Source organism: Micromys minutus, assembly GCF_963924665.1.
Source record: "Micromys minutus genome assembly, chromosome: 24".
Lineage (NCBI taxonomy): Eukaryota > Metazoa > Chordata > Mammalia > Rodentia > Muridae > Micromys > Micromys minutus.
In genome coordinates, this window is record NC_137959.1 from 44,475,426 (window position 1) to 44,492,518 (window position 17,093).

At 56.7% G+C, this 17,093-nt stretch overlaps 2 protein-coding genes across 2 annotated transcripts in view; one reads left to right on the forward strand and one right to left on the reverse strand.

Annotated features, from left to right (window-relative positions):
- The first annotated feature begins 32 nt into the window (after positions 1-32).
- CTU2 (cytosolic thiouridylase subunit 2) lies at positions 33-6,023 on the forward strand. Its single transcript, XM_080936964.1, has 15 exons — positions 33-138; positions 347-421; positions 728-806; positions 894-953; positions 1,866-1,926; positions 2,211-2,320; positions 2,425-2,711; positions 2,790-2,925; positions 3,056-3,187; positions 3,584-3,675; positions 5,207-5,310; positions 5,392-5,530; positions 5,629-5,695; positions 5,769-5,827; positions 5,898-6,023. Exons 1-15 carry the CDS (start codon positions 71-73, stop codon positions 6,007-6,009), a joined length of 1,581 nt encoding a protein of 526 aa, XP_080793090.1. The 5' UTR covers positions 33-70; the 3' UTR covers positions 6,010-6,023.
- Positions 6,024-6,321: 298 nt separating this feature from the next.
- PIEZO1 (piezo type mechanosensitive ion channel component 1 (Er blood group)) overlaps positions 6,322-17,093 on the reverse strand; it is a gene marked incomplete at its 3' end in the record, with an annotated part of 61,839 nt that continues 51,067 nt past the window's right edge. Inside the window, exons 23-51 of the mRNA XM_080936963.1 lie at positions 16,270-16,374; positions 15,624-15,777; positions 15,293-15,536; positions 15,114-15,210; positions 14,849-15,020; positions 14,256-14,345; positions 14,080-14,180; positions 13,595-13,666; positions 13,153-13,253; positions 12,529-12,622; positions 12,405-12,458; positions 12,147-12,319; positions 11,910-12,016; positions 11,592-11,798; positions 11,135-11,393; positions 10,849-11,037; positions 10,407-10,719; positions 10,014-10,149; positions 9,781-9,928; positions 9,472-9,686; positions 9,209-9,367; positions 8,975-9,122; positions 7,695-7,883; positions 7,526-7,618; positions 7,263-7,435; positions 7,076-7,198; positions 6,924-7,003; positions 6,646-6,844; positions 6,322-6,571 (exon numbers count right to left, since the gene is read on the reverse strand). Of these exons, the coding sequence (XP_080793089.1) occupies positions 6,322-6,571; positions 6,646-6,844; positions 6,924-7,003; positions 7,076-7,198; positions 7,263-7,435; positions 7,526-7,618; positions 7,695-7,883; positions 8,975-9,122; positions 9,209-9,367; positions 9,472-9,686; positions 9,781-9,928; positions 10,014-10,149; positions 10,407-10,719; positions 10,849-11,037; positions 11,135-11,393; positions 11,592-11,798; positions 11,910-12,016; positions 12,147-12,319; positions 12,405-12,458; positions 12,529-12,622; positions 13,153-13,253; positions 13,595-13,666; positions 14,080-14,180; positions 14,256-14,345; positions 14,849-15,020; positions 15,114-15,210; positions 15,293-15,536; positions 15,624-15,777; positions 16,270-16,374 (4,445 nt within the window). The remainder of the gene's footprint in view (positions 6,572-6,645; positions 6,845-6,923; positions 7,004-7,075; positions 7,199-7,262; positions 7,436-7,525; positions 7,619-7,694; positions 7,884-8,974; positions 9,123-9,208; positions 9,368-9,471; positions 9,687-9,780; positions 9,929-10,013; positions 10,150-10,406; positions 10,720-10,848; positions 11,038-11,134; positions 11,394-11,591; positions 11,799-11,909; positions 12,017-12,146; positions 12,320-12,404; positions 12,459-12,528; positions 12,623-13,152; positions 13,254-13,594; positions 13,667-14,079; positions 14,181-14,255; positions 14,346-14,848; positions 15,021-15,113; positions 15,211-15,292; positions 15,537-15,623; positions 15,778-16,269; positions 16,375-17,093) is intronic.

The following is a 17,093-nucleotide window of genomic DNA, read 5'->3' on the forward strand; positions in this document are numbered from 1 at the left end:
GCGCCTGCTCTGTGGTGACGTCATCTCTGCGCGCCGGCCCTCCACTACCGCAATCCGGACCAGCCCCTCCATGTGTCAGGCCGGTGAGGATTACGCGGGGCCGGCGCAGCGGGAGCCTCCGCCCGTGCCGCGGCCGAGGTAAGAGCCTTCTACCACCAGGTCGGGGACAGTCCCCTTCGGCCCTTGGCAGCTACCGACCAAAGTTCCAGGGAGCTAGAACTAAACATAGGCCCTGGCGTGTGAGCTTGGCGCTTCCTCCGCCAGCTCAGGCCTGGAAGGGAGCACTGACTCCCCCAAGCCAGCAGTGGTGCGAGAATCTGCCATATATGTTCTTATTCTCTCAAAGCCGGGAGCAGAAATGTGTGAAGTGCGCAGAAGGCCTGCCGGTGGTGGTGATACGAGCGGGAGATGCCTTTTGCAGGTGAGATCTTGGCGCACACACCCCCTACGCCCCATCCCCCCCTTTCCAGGCTTGTTTTTTCCTTGTAAAGGCGTGGTTACTTTGTACGTGCTTGTCCCATTGGCCCTCATAGTAGTGGGGGGAACTATGGTAACGACTCTTGTCATCTAAACTAGGCTCACACCTGTCAATTCAACACTACAGATTCCATGACAGGAAATTTACCTCCGATTTGAGGCCAGCTTGGGCTACAGAGAGACCTTGTCAAACAAAATCCCACATCTCCTGGGCAGGCACAGCCAGTCTCCTTTTGCTTCTGTGTTACAGGGATTGTTTCAAGGCATTCTATGTTCACAAATTCAGAGCCATGCTTGGGAAGAACCGAATCATCTTTCCTGGCGAGAAGGTATATGCAGGGCTTGGGCGCTTGGCTGGACTTTGAGGCTTACGTTGAAGATGCATGTCCTTGCTGATGCTGTCCCCCCATCCCCAGGTGCTCTTGTCGTGGTCTGGGGGACCTTCATCAAGCTCCATGGTCTGGCAAGTCCTTGAGGTATATTTACATCATCATCTGGGTCTAGGCTTCTGGGTTGAATTAGCAGGTGCCTCCTTCTTCAGCCTGTACTACAAAGTTTTTGGTTGACACTAGCTAGACAGCACCCATACCCCAACTGGGACACCTTTAGGATGTCCGGTATATATTCAGCAGGTGTGTAAACCAGAAGCTCCATGCAGGGTCCCAGGCTACATTCCCTGTTTAGCTTTATTTGTTAGGACCCAGTTTCTAAGTTTGGCCAGTCATGACTGTGAACAGAGAGAAGTATTTGCCAAAATCAAAGGGAAAAGCAGCTTAGGTAGAAGGGAGTGAGGCAGATGGAACAGAGACTCAAGCTAACAATGTCTTGAACCCACAGAGGTATACAGGGTTTCCTTGAGAGACCTACATGTTCTCTCACTGTGGGGTACCAGCTAGTGGGGCCAGTGGAGAGGCTGTCTCAGTAGGGTAGTGTCAGTGGCAATTTTGCTCCAATGTGTATTGCTGTGTGGTACTGGTGTAGCTTCTGTCTCACCTGCTAGTCCCCTAGACCTGCACACCTGGAGGTCGGAGCGCACTGTGAAGCTCTTTGTCAGTGTGTGACACCGCTTCTCTTGGAAGACTCTGTTCCTGCTCTCCACATATTTTAACCTCTGTTCTTATGTTTCAAAACACTTTCTGAGGATTTTGGGGTACCCAGCAGATGGTAAAGCACCCCATGGCTCAGCTGCTGTCTCTGGCTGCTTAGGTGCCAGAGGCAGGCTGGGGGTCGGGGGAGTTCTGAAGTTTCTGATACAGATAGGAAGACTTGGCCCCCACCCACATACCCCTGTGAGGAAGGAGGACCCAGGCAGTTTGGTCCACTTCCCGGAGAGTGAAGTCCAGAGAAGTGCTTTTGGCCAGAGCTGAGTCCTAACACTTCCCTTCTAGGGCCTGAGTCAGGATTCTGCGAAACGGCTACGCTTTGTGCCAGGAGTCATCTATGTTGATGGTATGTGTGGCCACTCCTCAGTCCCCAGCAGTGGGTGAACCCCACAGACTTCTCAGGGGATAGACGGTGCCTTCCCAATTATATTGAAGGGCCCAGGGTTGAAGAAGGTGAGCTTAGAGCTAGTCTTTGGGGCAGAAAGCCTAGGGAGTTTCTTCCCCTGTGAGGAGAGCCTGTCTGAAAAACACCTCAAAGAAAAGGCCAGTCTTGCTCTTACAGAGCAGACCGAGTGGGATTTTTGTGTGCAGCACTATGAAGCCTGCATGCTTCCCACTTGGGCTTTACAGAGGGAGCCGCCTGTGGCCAAAGCTTAGAGGACAGAATGAAGACGTTGGTTGAGGTGAAGCAGATCCTGGAGAACACTGGTTTTCCATTTCATGTAGTGGCCTTGGAAGAGGTAGGTGGGTCTGCGCCTGTAAAGGGTCCTGTGGTGGCCCTGGAGGGCATACCTACCAGAATCCATGGGCCTTGGACTCAGTGTTCCTTCTTTCATCTGGGAAGGTGTTCAGCTTGCCACCATCAGTGCTGTGCAGTGCTTCCCAGGAGCCAGCAGGGACAGAGGAGGCCTACAAGGCAGCCGTGGACAGCTTCCTGCAGCAGCAGCACGTGTTGGGGGCTGAGGCCTGTACCAGCCCAGCCCAGGCAGAGGATCAGCTGCATCCATCCCACAGCCAGGAAGACTCAGGCATGGCCGGGTACCCAAAAGCTGCTCAGACTGAGGCCTTGTCTAGGTTGTTCGGCTCCATAAAGACACTGACAGCCAAAGAGGAGCTTCTGCAGACCCTGAGGTGAGTGAACTGCCGCTAAACCCTGCCTGGTCCTGGGAGGGACTCCATCTCCAGCTCCTGCAATTCACCCCATTCCAGGACCCATCTGACTGTGCATGTAGCCCGAACCCATGGCTACCGCAAGGTGATGACAGGGGAGAGCTGCACCCGCCTGGCCATCAAGCTTATGACCAACCTGGCCCTGGGGAGAGGCGCCTTCCTTGCCTGGGACACGGTATGTAGGGTCTAGAGGCCAGGGTGTCCCTAGTCTTCCAAATGGAGAGGCCTGGGATCCAGGCATAGATGGTGGTGGCAGTAGCAGGCCATACTGCTAGGATTTGAGCCTCGCGGCCTCTGCTTCCCAGGGCTTCTCAGATGAGCGACATGGGGATGTGGTATTGGTGAGGCCCATGCGGGACCACACGCTGAAGGAAGTGGCCTTCTACAACCACCTGTTTGGTGTCCCCTCAGTCTTCACACCAGCCATCGATACCAAGGTGGGTCTTTGGAGGGATACGTGGGCAGTTGTGGGCAGCCTACACATAGAATCAGAAATCCCCAATGCTTCATCAGGGCCTCAAATCCTCACCAGGCGGCTTCAGCCCTTCCTCCCCTAGGGCTGGCCCTGGAGACTTAGCTGTGACCTTAGCCCCTACTGCTGGCTTGTGAAAAGGCCAGTAGCATTATCCATGTTCCCAAGGATCCTTCAAGCATGACCTGTATCCTGGAAGAACAGACTGGCTAAGGAAGTGGCTCGGAGGGAGAGGTGAAAGGGTGGCAAGATGGCATGGTGTGAGTCCTGTGCTGGTCTCAGTGCTGGCCACATGAAGCCCATGGTGCTTCTTATAGGTCCCCCTGGGCCCTTCTGAAATCTCCCATCTGATTGTCCCCAGGCTCCAGAAAAGGCTAGCATTCACCGGCTGATGGAGGCCTTTATCTTGAGGCTGCAGACTCTGTTCCCCTCTACAGTCAGTACTGTGTACAGGTGTGTGTGCCCTAGGGGGGTGCTGGTGTGCAGGTGTGTGTGCCCTTGGGGGGTGCTGCTGTGCAGGTGTGCAGGTGTGTGTATTCTAAGGGGATGCTGCTGTGCAGGTGTGTATACCCTAGGGGGATGCTGCTGTGCAGGTGTGTGTACCCTAGGGGGAGTGCTGCTGTGCAGGTGTGTGTACCCTAGGGGGATGCTGCTGTGCAGGTGTGTGTGCCCTAGGGGGGATGCTGCTGTGCAGGTGTGTGTACCCTAGGGGGAGTGCTGCTGTGCAGGTGTGTGTGCGCCCTGGGGGAGTGCTGCTGTGCAGGTGTGTGTGCCCTAGGGGGGAGTGCTGCTGTGCAGGTGTGTGTGCGCCCTGGGGGAGTGCTGCTGTGCAGGTGTGTGTGCCCTAGGGGGGATGCTGCTGTGCAGGTGTGTGTGCGCCCTGGGGGAGTGCTGCTGTGCAGGTGTGTGTGCCCTAGGGGGGATGCTGCTGTGCAGGTGTGTGTACCCTAGGGGGGGTGCTGCTGTGCAGGTGTGTGTGCCCTGGGGGAGTGCTGCTGTGCAGGTGTGTGTGCCCTAGGGGGGGTGCTGCTGTGCAGGTGTGTGTGCCCTGGGGGGGTGCTGCTGTGCAGGTGTGTGTGCCCTAGGGGGTGCTGTTGTGCAGGTGTGTGTACCCTAGGGGGGGTGCTGCTGTGCAGGTGTGTGTGCCCTAGGGGGGATGCTGCTGTGCAGGTGTGTGTGCCCTGGGGGTGCTGTTGAGCAGGTGTGTGTGCCCTGGGGGAGTGCTGCTGTGCAGGTGTGTGTGCCCTAGGGGGGGTGCTGCTGTGCAGGTGTGTGTGCCCTAGGGGGGTGCTGTTGTGCAGGTGTGTGTACCCTAGGGGGGGTGCTGCTGTGCAGGTGTGTGTGCCCTAGGGGGAGTGCTGCTGTGCAGGTGTGTGTGCCCTGGGGGGTGCTGCTGTGCAGGTGTGTGTACCCTAGGGGGGGTGCTGCGGTGCAGGTGTGTGTACCCTAGGGGGGTGCTGCGGTGCAGGTGTGTGTACCCTAGGGGGGGTGCTGCTGTGCAGGTGTGTGTACCCTAGGGGGAGTGCTGCTGTGCAGGTGTGTGTGCGCCCTGGGGGAGTGCTGCTGTGCAGGTGTGTGTGCCCTAGGGGGAGTGCTGCTGTGCAGGTGTGTGTGCCCTGGGGGGTGCTGCTGTGCAGGTGTGTGTACCCTAGGGGGGGTGCTGCGGTGCAGGTGTGTGTACCCTAGGGGGGTGCTGCGGTGCAGGTGTGTGTACCCTAGGGGGGGTGCTGCGGTGCAGGTGTGTGTACCCTAGGGGGGTGCTGCTGTGCAGGTGTGTGTACCCTAGGGGGAGTGCTGCTGTGCAGGTGTGTGTGCGCCCTGGGGGAGTGCTGCTGTGCAGGTGTGTGTACCCTAGGGGGGTGCTGCGGTGCAGGTGTGTGTGCCCTGGGGGGGTGCTGCTGTGCAGGTGTGTGTGCCCTGGGGGTGCTGTTGAGCTTGCTCCTGCTTGTTGCTCATTCCTGTTTGCCTACACACCTGTCCACAGGACAAGTGAAAAGTTGGTCAAAGCTCCCCGGGAGGGCTGTGCCACTGGCTCCTCAGGCCCCAGCTGCCTCCTCTGCATGTGTGCCCTGGACATTGACACTGCTGGTGCGTGCAGGGCCTTCTTGGGGTGCTGTGTGGGTGGTTATTTGGCTGCCCCAGGGTTCCCTCAGCCCCTCTCTGTTGCAGACAGTGCCACGGCCTTTGGGGCTCAGTCCTCCTCACATCTCTCCCAGATGCTGACTGCTGAGGCTGGAATGCCTGCCCGGCCCTGCTGTGGTACAGGGGAGGGTCAGGCCCAGAGCTGCCACAGGGCAGTCTGCAGGAGGTGAGACCCTGTCTGTGTCCTGCCCGAGGGCAGTGGGGAGGGAGCAGGAAGACTGACTGGTTGAGAGCAGACACACAAGTTCAGTTCTGCTCCCACAGGGAGGATGCACCAGCCTGCATCATAGAGCAGCTGTGTTACAGCTGCCGGGTGAACATGAAGGACCTGGTGAGTGGCTGTCCATCTGTCCCTGGAACCTATCCCCATAGTTCCATGGCTTCTCACATTCCATCTCTTGTAGCCCTCCCTGGACCCATTGCCACCCTACGTTCTGACTGAGGCTCAACTCCGCAGCCAGAGGTAACACCTGCTCTTTGGGGAGACCTCTGGGGCCACACCTAGGACTGGTTCTTACTGCATTCTCCCATAGGGGCTCGGTCTCTGAGGAAATCCAGGAGTATCTGATTACAGATGAGGAAGACAGAGCAGAGTCATGCAAAGCCATGAAGCAGGAAGTCGAGGACAAAGGGATTGGTCTGTGACTGTCCATTTGTATAAATAAAAACGTTTTACTTAGAAAACCCTACAGTACTTGTGGGAAGGGAGAGCCAGGCCCCCAGACCCAGTGTGGCTAGCCCTGGGCTACACTGGGCCTCCAGCCCAACTGGCAGGGACGCAATAGGTAGGGACACAGGGTCCCTTTGACAGCAGCATCATCAGGGTTTACATAGGCCAGGACGTGTCACAGCTCGTGGCCTTGGACAGCCACACTCTGACCCAAGGAGCTCTGCCAGCCCTGGTGCCATGCTGCCCTGGGGCAGCTCCTTCATTCCCGGTGCCCACGGGCTGGGTTCCTACTCCTTCTCACGCGTCCATTTGATCATGGTCTCTGGTGACCGATACAGGAAGATGAGCTTGGCATACAGCTCCTCCTCCAGCTCCAGCTCGCGCGTCTCCCGCACCAAGAAGATATCCTGGCACAGCTTGAGGATGCGATCCACACACGGCAGCTCCTCAAACATGATGGAGTGTGAGATCTCACTGAAGAAGCCCCGCACAAACTTGCCAACGACCAGCACAATGGAGACGTACAGCCCCACGATCCTGTCAGGAGAGGCGTGTGAGCCGGGCCCACTCAGCTCCCCCGGGACTCTAGGAGATTCCTCTGCAGTACTCACCCGTAGCCAGCCAGGAAGCCGAGGCTAGGTGGGCTGACCTTATCACTGAAGATGACCATGGGCAGCAGGTTACAGTCAGCCTGGCAGTCCTGCAGCTCGATCACCCACCACTCGACAAAGTCGGAGGCCCTTGTGCCCGCCTGCTCCCTCTGCTCTCTCCGCAGCTGGATGCGTACATCGAGGTAGTCCTCTTCCTCATCTGAGTTGAGGGGGGTAGTTAAGGGTTGTAGCCCATCCCTGGCCGAGGCTGTACCCCTGCACCCTGCTCCCACACTTACCTGGCTGTAGCTGCTTCACAGGGTTGGCTTCAGGCCCATTGGGAGCACGAATGTACTTGGGGAAGAGGTGGGGAATGACCCTGTGGAGGAGTCAGCAAGTCAGGGCCCATCCTAGCCCCCTGCCCACATACCCCACAGTGGCCTCCACTCACACTGACTGGTCAGGTTTGCCCTCGAGCAGTTGGGCCAGCTGCCTTCGTTCTGTACTGTTGGGGGCCAGCTCCAAGGTGTGCTTCTCGTTGGTATACTCCACAGTGCCACCCTTGGCCAGGTCCCTGGGGAGCAGGCAGTGTTAGGCGGTGTGGGGCACCCCTAGGCCCCCATAAGAACAGGACCCACCTCTGGAAATTCCAGGTGAAGCGCAGTGTAATGTCGGCTGTGCCGTTGTATAGCTCCTGCTTCATCTGGGCCCGACTGGGCGGGCTGATGCGCCACAGTGCCCCCGAGCTGCCTTCTATCTGTGCCGTGACGATGTCCTCAGGACTGTACTGGCTAATGAACTGCATGGCTAGCTGCGTGGGGTATGCTCAGTTAGGGGCAGCAGGCCACCTTTCCCCTGCCAGCCCACCTCATACCAAGTGGGTCCACTGCAGGTCACTCACTGGGTAGGGGTCAAACTGCTGGGACAGCTGCTCATAGGACTCGGGCGTGAACGGCACTATGGATGGCTGCTGGGCACTCATGGTGAACAGTGGCTGGGGATGGAAGCACAGTCATCGCGGAGCCCTCAACGGCTGAGAGGACTGGGCGGGCGGGCGGCTGACTACTCACCTCGTAGCCACCTAACTTGAGGGTTACAGTGACATCAATGGGCTGGTTGACGACACCGACCACAGAACGGATCAGTGACATGAAAAGCAGAGGGAACCAGATGATGGCGATGAGGAAGATGATGATGAGGCCTCCCATACCATACTTGACGATCTTCTTCTTCTTCTGTCCCTTGGGCTGGGGATATTTCTGGAAGGGAGACACTGGTTACCCTCCCACGCCCCTGGCCACAGACTAAGCCTCAGCCTGGAGTCACTGAATAGCCTGAGATCCAGAAATAACCATCAGTGGGGTCCCCTGGGACATTAGGTACATAACACACAAAGAGAAGGACGCCTACTTTCTACACAGTCGCAAGCAGGATCATTGGAGCAGAGAGCTCGGTGTGACAATCTTAGACATGGCCAGGCGGCTTGGGGAACACCAGAAGCGAGCAGGAAAAGGAAGATTATTTTAGAAACTAATGTTTCAGAAGTGATCGTGAGAGTGCACTGCTCCGCTCGAGGACCAGAGTTCAGTTTCCAGAAGTCATGTTGGGTGGATCACAACCGCCTGTACCTCCAACTCCAGGGCATCTGATGCCCTCTTCTGGCTTCCGTGCACAGACCCACACAGATACAGAAAGCACAGCCAGAACCCGCAAGCTTTCAGATGGAATTGGTTGACTAAGTACGTGGCAGGTGTGAACTGAGCATTGTTTCCCAGGCACATGAACTGTCAGACTTTGGAACCTCAGCCTGCTGGTGACAAGGTGCAAGCAGTTTGAAATGACAGTGACCTCACACGTGCCCTGTGGAGGGTGGCACAGCAAGAACAGCAGCAGTCTGTCCACATGCCAGGGGTTCCACACCGCACAGGATCGATTACGTAGCTTGGGATCATTGCTAGGTGGAGGGGTGCTGCTGAGGTGGGGGAGCCTGGTACATAATGGTTCTATGTAACCAAACAGGCAAACTCAAAGGAGACAGGGTGGAGAGAGTGATAAAGAAGGCTTGTCCTAAATGTCCTCCGTGGGCATTAGGACATTATTAGGTGCTGGCCTAAAGAAAGCTGTGTGCAGTGGTGAGCACATATACTCTGAATATTCTAAACCATGAAACAGTTCCAGTAACAAACAGCTACGAGTCCCCACCACCCAAACCTAATGGCCCAGTCCACTGTCCCTAACTGCCCAACAGAACCACTGCAGCTGTCTACAAGAGTTCTAGAAAGCTCTTTGAGCTGTTGCACATGAAGGTTGTGAATTCCCAAGAAGTACCCTCCTTCCTCTGCCCTGGCACCTTCTCTGTCTCTCGGCTGCACTTGATGATGAAGATATTGGCATAGATGTCTTCCACACACATCCAGCTGGACAGGGACAACGTGGTGTCGGTCCATACCCAGTCCATGACAGCCCGCAGCTCCACCAGGAATGGCACTAGACGGAACCTGCCAAGGCCAGGATTCCATCAGCAGGGACAGCCTGCAATGGCTTCTGACTGCTCTTCATGATTCCCTAGGCAGACCACACTCACCCCTGGAAAAGGAAGAGGTTTAGATGATTGTACTTCTTGGTGAGGAAGTTGCCCAAGATACGGGTGGGGTAGCCACAGCGGATCTGGTAGGCGGACAGGGCAAAGTAAATGCACTTCACGAAGTACCACAGCTGTGCCACGGCATTCTGGTTGAACATCCTGAATAGGACAGGACAGGGTGTCAGGGAAAATGAACATGACAATTCTAGAGGCCAACCCAAGCTGCGCCACACACAGAGAACACAGTGCCTCACATCACCTACCTCTCAGTGACAGCTGGTAAGATGAAGAACATCCAGAGGTGAATGGCCACCACCAGGACCACCTGAAAGGCCAGCTTGCCCAGTACAGTCTTACGCAGGTAGAGGGCGCGGTCGATAACCATGGTGCCGAACTGGACCAGCAGCATGAAGAGGAAGGCCTGTGGAACCTGGTCATCTGACAGTGAGGATGCAATGTCCGTGGCTGCAGAGTGCTTCTGTAGCAGGGGCACAGGTTGGGGAGACGGAGCTGTAGCACCCCTCAAAGACCTAGAGGCCAGTCGTCCACTCTGGGGTCCCAGGTCAACTTACCCCAAAAGCCCAAAAACCGAAGATGATGATGATGATGTCAACAATGTCGGCCAGGAACATGAGTGCATAGACGTCGGTGGCTGCTCGGTACTTGGTGTGCAGAATGTCATGGAAGAAGCCCCGCAAGGGTTGGTAAAAGCTCTGGGCCCTGTGGATGGACAGCCTCAGAGGGTATAGAGCCAGGGACTTCCTTTTTGCCCAATCGCCCTACCATTCCTAGCCAGGCCACTCACAGTGACAGACAGAAGCTCTGCAGCCGATGCCCAGCTGCCTTCATCCTCTCCCGAACCTTCAATCTTTCTCGAGTATGACGTGGCCTCTTTCTCCCTGCAGCATCTTTTCCTTCCTCTCCCTCCTCGTGCTCAGCCTCTGTGGGTATGTATGTCCAGGGAAGTGACAGTGAGCCTATCAGGGACTGGGTGTCTGCTCCAACAGGCTGACCTCACCCCACTTCATGGACAGCACAGAAAACTCCCCATAGTCACCAGTGAGAGACAACTGCTACTGTGCTCTCTTCTGAGGTGGCCTTGAGACATCAGCCCATAGATACTCATTCTGGGTGTGAGGAGTCATCTCTGTCTCTTCCCCTCCCAGGAACTTGGCAGGGATCTAGCCTGGGCTCTCACCCATGACTGCTGCTCGTTTGGGTCCTGGAGTCTCCTTCCTCTTCCTGAAGCGTATGCTGATGTGCCTTGTGTGCTGGGGCTTAAGGTCCTCTAGGGGATCTTGGATCCCATCCTCGGATCTAACACTTCCTTTCCCTTGGATGTGGTCCCTGGGGGTATTAGCCAACACTGGCTCCTCAGGATGCCCAGTGCCTGTCTCAGGCAGAGAGTCCAGCTTAGCTTCTGATTCTTCCTCGGCCTCTCGGTCCTTTTCACTATTTCTGCAATGGGCCTTGGAGAAACGGTCCTCCTTGTGGTCCCAGAGGCCATAGCACTGTGGAGAAAATGGGTAGGTGAGGAGCCTGACCCAGGTCGTGTTTAGACCAGACTGGGCAATTGGGCTCAAGAATGCCTGGAGTTGCCAAGGCAACCCTGCCACCCCTGCGCTGGTGGGCGGGCTCACCAGCAACTGCGAGCGGTGGAAGAAGAGGGCCATGAGTTGCACCAGGTCATACTTGATGTAGCCATCCGTCTTCTCAAGGCCCAGGATGCGCGGAGGGAAGTAGGGCTTGTTCTCGTAGCGCCGCAGCACTATGTAGCTGTTCCAGGGGAAGAAGCCAAACTGGAACAGGTATTTGGTGACCACCATGACCTGCAGGACAGGTATTTGGTGACCACTGTGACCTGCAGGACAGGGCATTCAGCATGGCCTATGTGGCCCAGCCCCAACCCTATAAGCTGCTACTCACCTCAGTGAAAACAATGGCTGTCATCCAGAAGCGCTTGCTAGGCCTTGGGATGGTCAGCATGGCCCACAGGAACACAAGCACAGGCAGCACCAGGGAGGCAGCTGAGGCTGTCACCATGTGGTTAAGGATGATGATGAAGTAACAGAGAAGCTCCGAGTGCGCAGCCACACACTGGTACATGGCTCCGAGCAGCCGCAGCAGCCGGCCCTGTTGTGCTTCAAACTGCTCCGCCTCCTCCAGCTCAGGGATATGCAGGCGCCTGCCACAGGACCACAGGAGTTTGGGGGCAAGAGCACCCCTGGGGTGCAGAGCCTTGCCCACAGCCATGGCAATAGACAGACTCTGATCCCAGGGCTGTGCCTAGTCAGTTCCTGCCTCCCTCACCAGCGTCTTCCACTGGGCCTCCTGCTCAGGAGAATGCCCTTGAAAACCTGCACACAGCCGAGTCCCATCCCACCTGTCCAATAGCAGCTCGCTGGCTGTGCGCATCCGGGTACGAGGATTGGCTAAAAGCTCTTGGGAGCCATGCAGGGAGGTCCCAGCCTGGAGGTCCCCAGTGTCAGTGATAATCTCCTCACTGCCACTGCGGGTGTTATAGCCTGTGCTCAGGAGGCTGCTGGTGCCGTCTGTCATGTTGCTCAAAGGCTCTTCGGCTCCCAGCCCACTGTGGGAGAAAAGGTTACAGAGGGACAGGACTGTAACCCGATGGCTCTTCCAGGGACAAGCAGAAATGGGGAGCCTGACTCACCCCAGACCCCTTGGGCTCTGCACCCACCTTGAGGCTGTGCTGGGTCCATCACGGGTCTCCACCGGACCCGACAGTGTGGTCTCATCTTCACTCACATAGAGCTGGTCTAGCACCCCTCGGTGCACCTCTCCGCCCTGCAGAGGATGGAGAAGCTCTCAGGCCACTGGGATTGGCTCAGCTTTGTTCCACATGTGCCCAGCAGGCCACAGGTAGGGATGTTGCCTTGATGGAGCACAGGAGGAGCTTGGCCCAAGGGATACTTACCCGAAGAAGCTCCTGGGTGAGCAGGTAGCGCTCTGCACGCAGCACATCACTCATGGTGCGGTGGTGCTTTGTGAATGCACGCAACCAGCGCGTCAGCCCGTCTACTGTGGCCTGGCCCAGCACCCACAGGAACTGCATGGTGCTCAGCACACGCTGCATCACATGGCTACGGCCTACAGAGAGTAGGGGGGGTGGTGGGGGGTTGGCTGGTCACAAGAGCCCTCAACCCTCTGCTCCCTTCCCAGCAAGCCCACATACCTGCCATCTCATCCTCTGGGGCGTCGACTGGCTCCACATCTGGGTTCAAGTCACCTAGTCACAGACATAATTAGTATCGGGTAGTCCTACAGCTCTCCTACTGGAACCCCCAAATACAACTCACCAGAAGCCAGCTGTTCTGCCCGATCCTGCCGTGCCTGCTCCCGACGCTGCCTCAGCACTGTCTGGGCGTTGGTTACCCATGCCTGGTATGCCATCTGCCAGCCAGATTTCTGGTTAGGAGTCTGGCACCTCTAGCCGAGACATCCATTCAGCCTGGCATTATGGTTCCCTCTCAAGGAAGATGACAGAGGGCCAGCTATGTACCAGATACAGCCAATCACGGACCAGATCCTGCTCTCTGTCTGGCTGTGGGTCTTCAGTTTCCCAATCCCCCTCTGCAGCCGCCCAGCATGACCAGTGCCAGGGCCTCAAAGACAGACCAGGGCCTCTCCTGGTCCCACAGAGCAGTTTCCAGTAGGCACGTGTGGCCTTCCTCTTAGAGCAGGTGTCAGTCAGAGAGCCCGTTGGGTAAAGAAGAGGGTGGGAGAGCAGAGGGGCTGTTGGTGACCTGTTTCCCTTACATCACAGCCTGTTTCTCTAGCTGCCTGGGCAGGTCTGAAGGGCTCGACAGACTTTCTGATCTGTAGGCGCTGGATCCCACGGCCCTCGGGTGTCTGTCTGTCCCTGCACACTGCCCCACTCAGAAACGCCATATTCAGAGCAGGAAGGCGTGGCCCCACCTCACCTGGAAGGCACTCTGAGCTGCAGGCCTGGGGTCCTCAGGTAGAGCCTCCTCTTCCTCCTCGCTATCTGACTCAAACAGGAAGTAGTCGCCAGAGTGGATGACTATAGTTGGCAGGGGTAGGAAAGAGTACGTGTGTTTGAGAGCCAGTCTCCACACCAGGACCCTGAAAAGTTCTGGAGTTCCTAGGTTCAGTTTTGAGTTGTGTGGTAGCAAACCCGTTGTTAAGAATGATGCTCCCCTCAACATCTTCCACCCTCTTGCTTGAGGGCCACCCTTCCCACTAGGACCATCCCATGCAGGTTTCAGCAGGATGGGGAAGGTGGTCCATGCATGGAACGGAGAGCCATGCACAGGTTAGAGGGCCCAACACGACCAGACGGGACAAAGAGAAGCTAGTAGACAGGAGGATCAACAGCAGTACAGAGGGGTCAAGGCAGGGTACCTGTGGCGTGGTCCAGCCAGGGACGCCACCACTGTCTCTGTGGCGAGGAGGAGACCCCTGGGCTGTCAGGCCCTGTGGAGGGGCAAGGCAAGCGTGAAGCAGGGGAGGCTGTGAGAGCAGCCTGTTTTGGGCACAATGGCACGTGGCGGGGACAGAAACAGACACAGGACTCCTGCAGTGACAAGGTTCCATGTGGTGCCACATGTCTCAGAGCCCTGGGGGGATGGAGAGGGGCCACAGTGCAGGTAGACAGTCCCAGGTAGCCACATGGCCTGCAGGGACAAAGAGGAACACACCGCATGGCACAGGACTTGGGGCAGGGTCCCGTGACATCACTTACACGTAGCACAGGACAAGGGAGTGGGACCCGGTGGCATACCACTTGTATAGGTGCAGGGGATGTCAGCAGCACACATGCCGGAGGTAGCGAGTGTGTGCGTGTGTCGCGGGTACCCACTGAGGTATGTGGTTCTGTCCACACTTACCTGGCTCCTGGCTGGGATCCTGAGGGTCTGTGGACTGGAGTTGGCCACGCCGTGCCTGGCTCTGCCTGTACTTCTCCTGCTTGGCACGGATGCGCTTCATCCTGCGAGTAGGAAGGAGCTCTGAGTACCAGGCTGACCAGAAGGGTCAAAGGGACCCTAGCCTAGGTAACACCTACTGCCTCTTCAGCTGAGCCAGGGACTTCTCCTCCGTCTGGCGGTGGAAGTTGATACTCTTCAGGTTGGCTGCATTGTAGAGGGCAAAACCCCTGTAGGGAAGAGCAATACCTCAGCACTTATCTCAGACACAAGTATTTCTCAATCCCAGGGCCTAGGGAGCCTGCCTGGTCCTTCTCATACCGAGGCATGTGTTTGGAGACACCGGCCACCTGCAGCCACTAGAGAGGAAATACCTGTCACCTCTTTATCTGGGGCAGAAAACCATCACAGAAAAGAACATTGGGTGGCAACTCTGGGGTAGGTAGGTGAAGCTGCTGACCCTAAGTTTAGCTCCAGGGGCAGAGACCTTTGCTGGGAGCATGATCCCATGTCACAGCCCTCTAGCTGGGGGACACTCAGGCCGCTGGGGGCCATACTGCCTTCTAGTGTGTCTGGCCACGTGGAGTAAGGGCCGCCCTGATGATACCAAGGCGCCAGAAGTCCTTTGGTCTCCCTTTTGGTGACAGGATCAAGTGGAGATGCTATTGTAGAAGAAACCCCTGCTGAGGATGGAGGGCTCTTCTCCACCCCAGGGAGAATCAGACGGGCAGACCTGGAGGCCTGCAGGGCCGTGGCCTTCAGGTCAGCGCTGACATGCAGGAAGTAGTGGCTGAGAAAGATGCGCCGTTGCAAGAGCAGGAAGAAGAAGCAGATACTGTCCCAGATGATCCCGGCCTCTTCCACAGGCAGCAGGCAGTCCCTGTCCCTGGTCATCATCTCTTTGGCTGTGGGGCAGAGGCCAGTATGGCAAGGGGTCAGCAGCAGAAGGAGTGGCTCTCCTTGTGCCTGCCCCTCCCCCACGCCCCTTACCCACTCACGATCATAGTAGCCTTTTACTGTGCACACGAGGCTGAAGAGCTGGATGACCCAGCAAAAGTTGCTCTGCATTTGCTCCACGAAGACACAGGACAGGAGCTGGGGGCAGGAATGGTGGCCAGAGTGAGGGAGGTTGACCCTGGGGTGGGCTGGGGCCGGGCTGTGTGGGCAGTCTGCTCACCGACAGCATATTCTTGGAGATGATGACGGTGACGTTATAGAGGATGAGGCAGTCCCACAGCACGAGTTGGGCTCGTGTGTCCTTCTGCAGCAGGGCAGTACCGAAGAGCAGCAGGTAAAAGCAAGCCAGCAGGTACCCCAGCCCAAAAATGCTGATGCGGGTGGCACCCGTGACAAACACCACCACAAGTACGAGCCAGAACAGGTAGCGGAAGACAGCCACCTTCAACATATCCAGATAGGACCTGGCAAGGGGGGATGTCACTGAGGTCACCGGGTCGCCCCAGATGTCCCCTGAGCAAGTGCTTCAGAGTGGTCAGCACAGGACCTACCTGCAGTGGATGAAGTTGGGAATGGGGTTGGGTTCCCCGTGCAGGGGATCCAGGTGGTCAGTGTTAATGCCAGCCATCCGCTGCCACTCCTCCGTTCGCTCAGCAGAGAACACCTGCCACTGCTGGGAGGCACAGAGCAGCAGGAGGAAGTCACCTGCAGGACAGGAGAGACGTTGCGGGGCCTGCACCGCCAGGGACTGACTCCTCCCACTTCACAACTGAGAAAGTGTCTATACATGAAAGCTGAAAACAGGAAGGCGTCGTACTGAGGACACACCGGTCTGTAGGTGTGCTGTACACACGCACGCACATGTGTCAGGGAATAAGGGCTGCTGTGTATGTCCCTGCACCTGTGAGACTGTTGCTGTGCACACCTGCGAACACACAGGTCTGCGTCACTGTGTGTGCGCATACACTCCGGGACGTGTTTTGTGTGTCTGAGGGTCAGACCTTCAGTCCCATCTGGGTGAGGCTGTGGGGTGCCATGGCTCTCCTATGGAATGAAGTACCACTCAACTGTTAATACCTGGACAACCGTCCTCTTGCTGGTTCCAGGCAAAGGTCCCTGTGTACCCAACAAGCACCCCGCCTGAGTCCTTACACACTCTCGGCAGGTACCCTGAGGTAAGGATGGGGTTGCACTTACTGATAAGGTTGGTGGAGTTGGGGGCCCTGAAGAAATCAGGCAGGTACAGCCACTTGATGAGGGCAGAATTCATGGGGATGGCCTTGCTCCAGCGCCACGGGTAGTCTGTGCGCATCAGAAAGGGCAAAAGCTGTCCTTATCCCCTCTGCTGCCAGAAGCCCCAAAGGAATATGTGTCACACAGTCCAGTGTGGTCACAATCTGTTCTCACATCCCCTCTCAGTCTCAGGGACACTGACCCACAGATTCAGAGATTCTAACAGGCCAGAATTTCAAGGTAGAAAATTACCTTGGAGGCAAGGGGTGGTGGAGTAACCTCCGGATGGGCTAGAGGACAAGACCGTGGTGAACCTCACCTGAGACAGGGCAGGTACATCCCAAGGAGATGCCAGTATTTGGGATGAATTATGTTCATATAATTTAATAGTATGAAACATAAAATAATAAAACACAAAGCAATAACTATCTCAGACATCCCTCAACTACTATACACCCTGGATGCAGTTGCTAAGGCAACCACACCTGGGAGACTCCTAAGTGAACAGGAATACCTCAAGGGCCTTGCCATAACCTCTCACAGAAGGCACAACTGAGGGACCTCTCCTGCACCCCCTAAGAGAAAGAAGCTCATTGCAACAGAGGCACCACTCCACTCTGTGACATCACTGAACTGGACAGATTATGGACTGATGCCTGGGGCGGGGGCAGGGCTGACTTCAAAGGTCTGCACAAAGGGACACATGGGGTTGGGCATGCTCATCAAGAACTGTAGCCTTCTAGAAACATGTCTGAAATGTGTGGAACTGTCCCAGGTACAGAACTCAG

What these genes read in the sequence shown, in the direction of transcription:
- CTU2 (XM_080936964.1), top strand. Translation starts at nt 71, where the DNA reads ATGTGTCAGGCCGGTGAGGATTACGCGGGGCCGGCGCAGCGGGAGCCT. An exon ending in ATGTAGTGGCCTTGGAAGAG is followed by an intron (nt 2,321 to 2,424) that starts GTAGGTGGGTCT and finishes TCATCTGGGAAG; the next exon opens with GTGTTCAGCTTGCCACCATC. An exon ending in GGGTGAACATGAAGGACCTG is followed by an intron (nt 5,696 to 5,768) that starts GTGAGTGGCTGT and finishes CATCTCTTGTAG; the next exon opens with CCCTCCCTGGACCCATTGCC.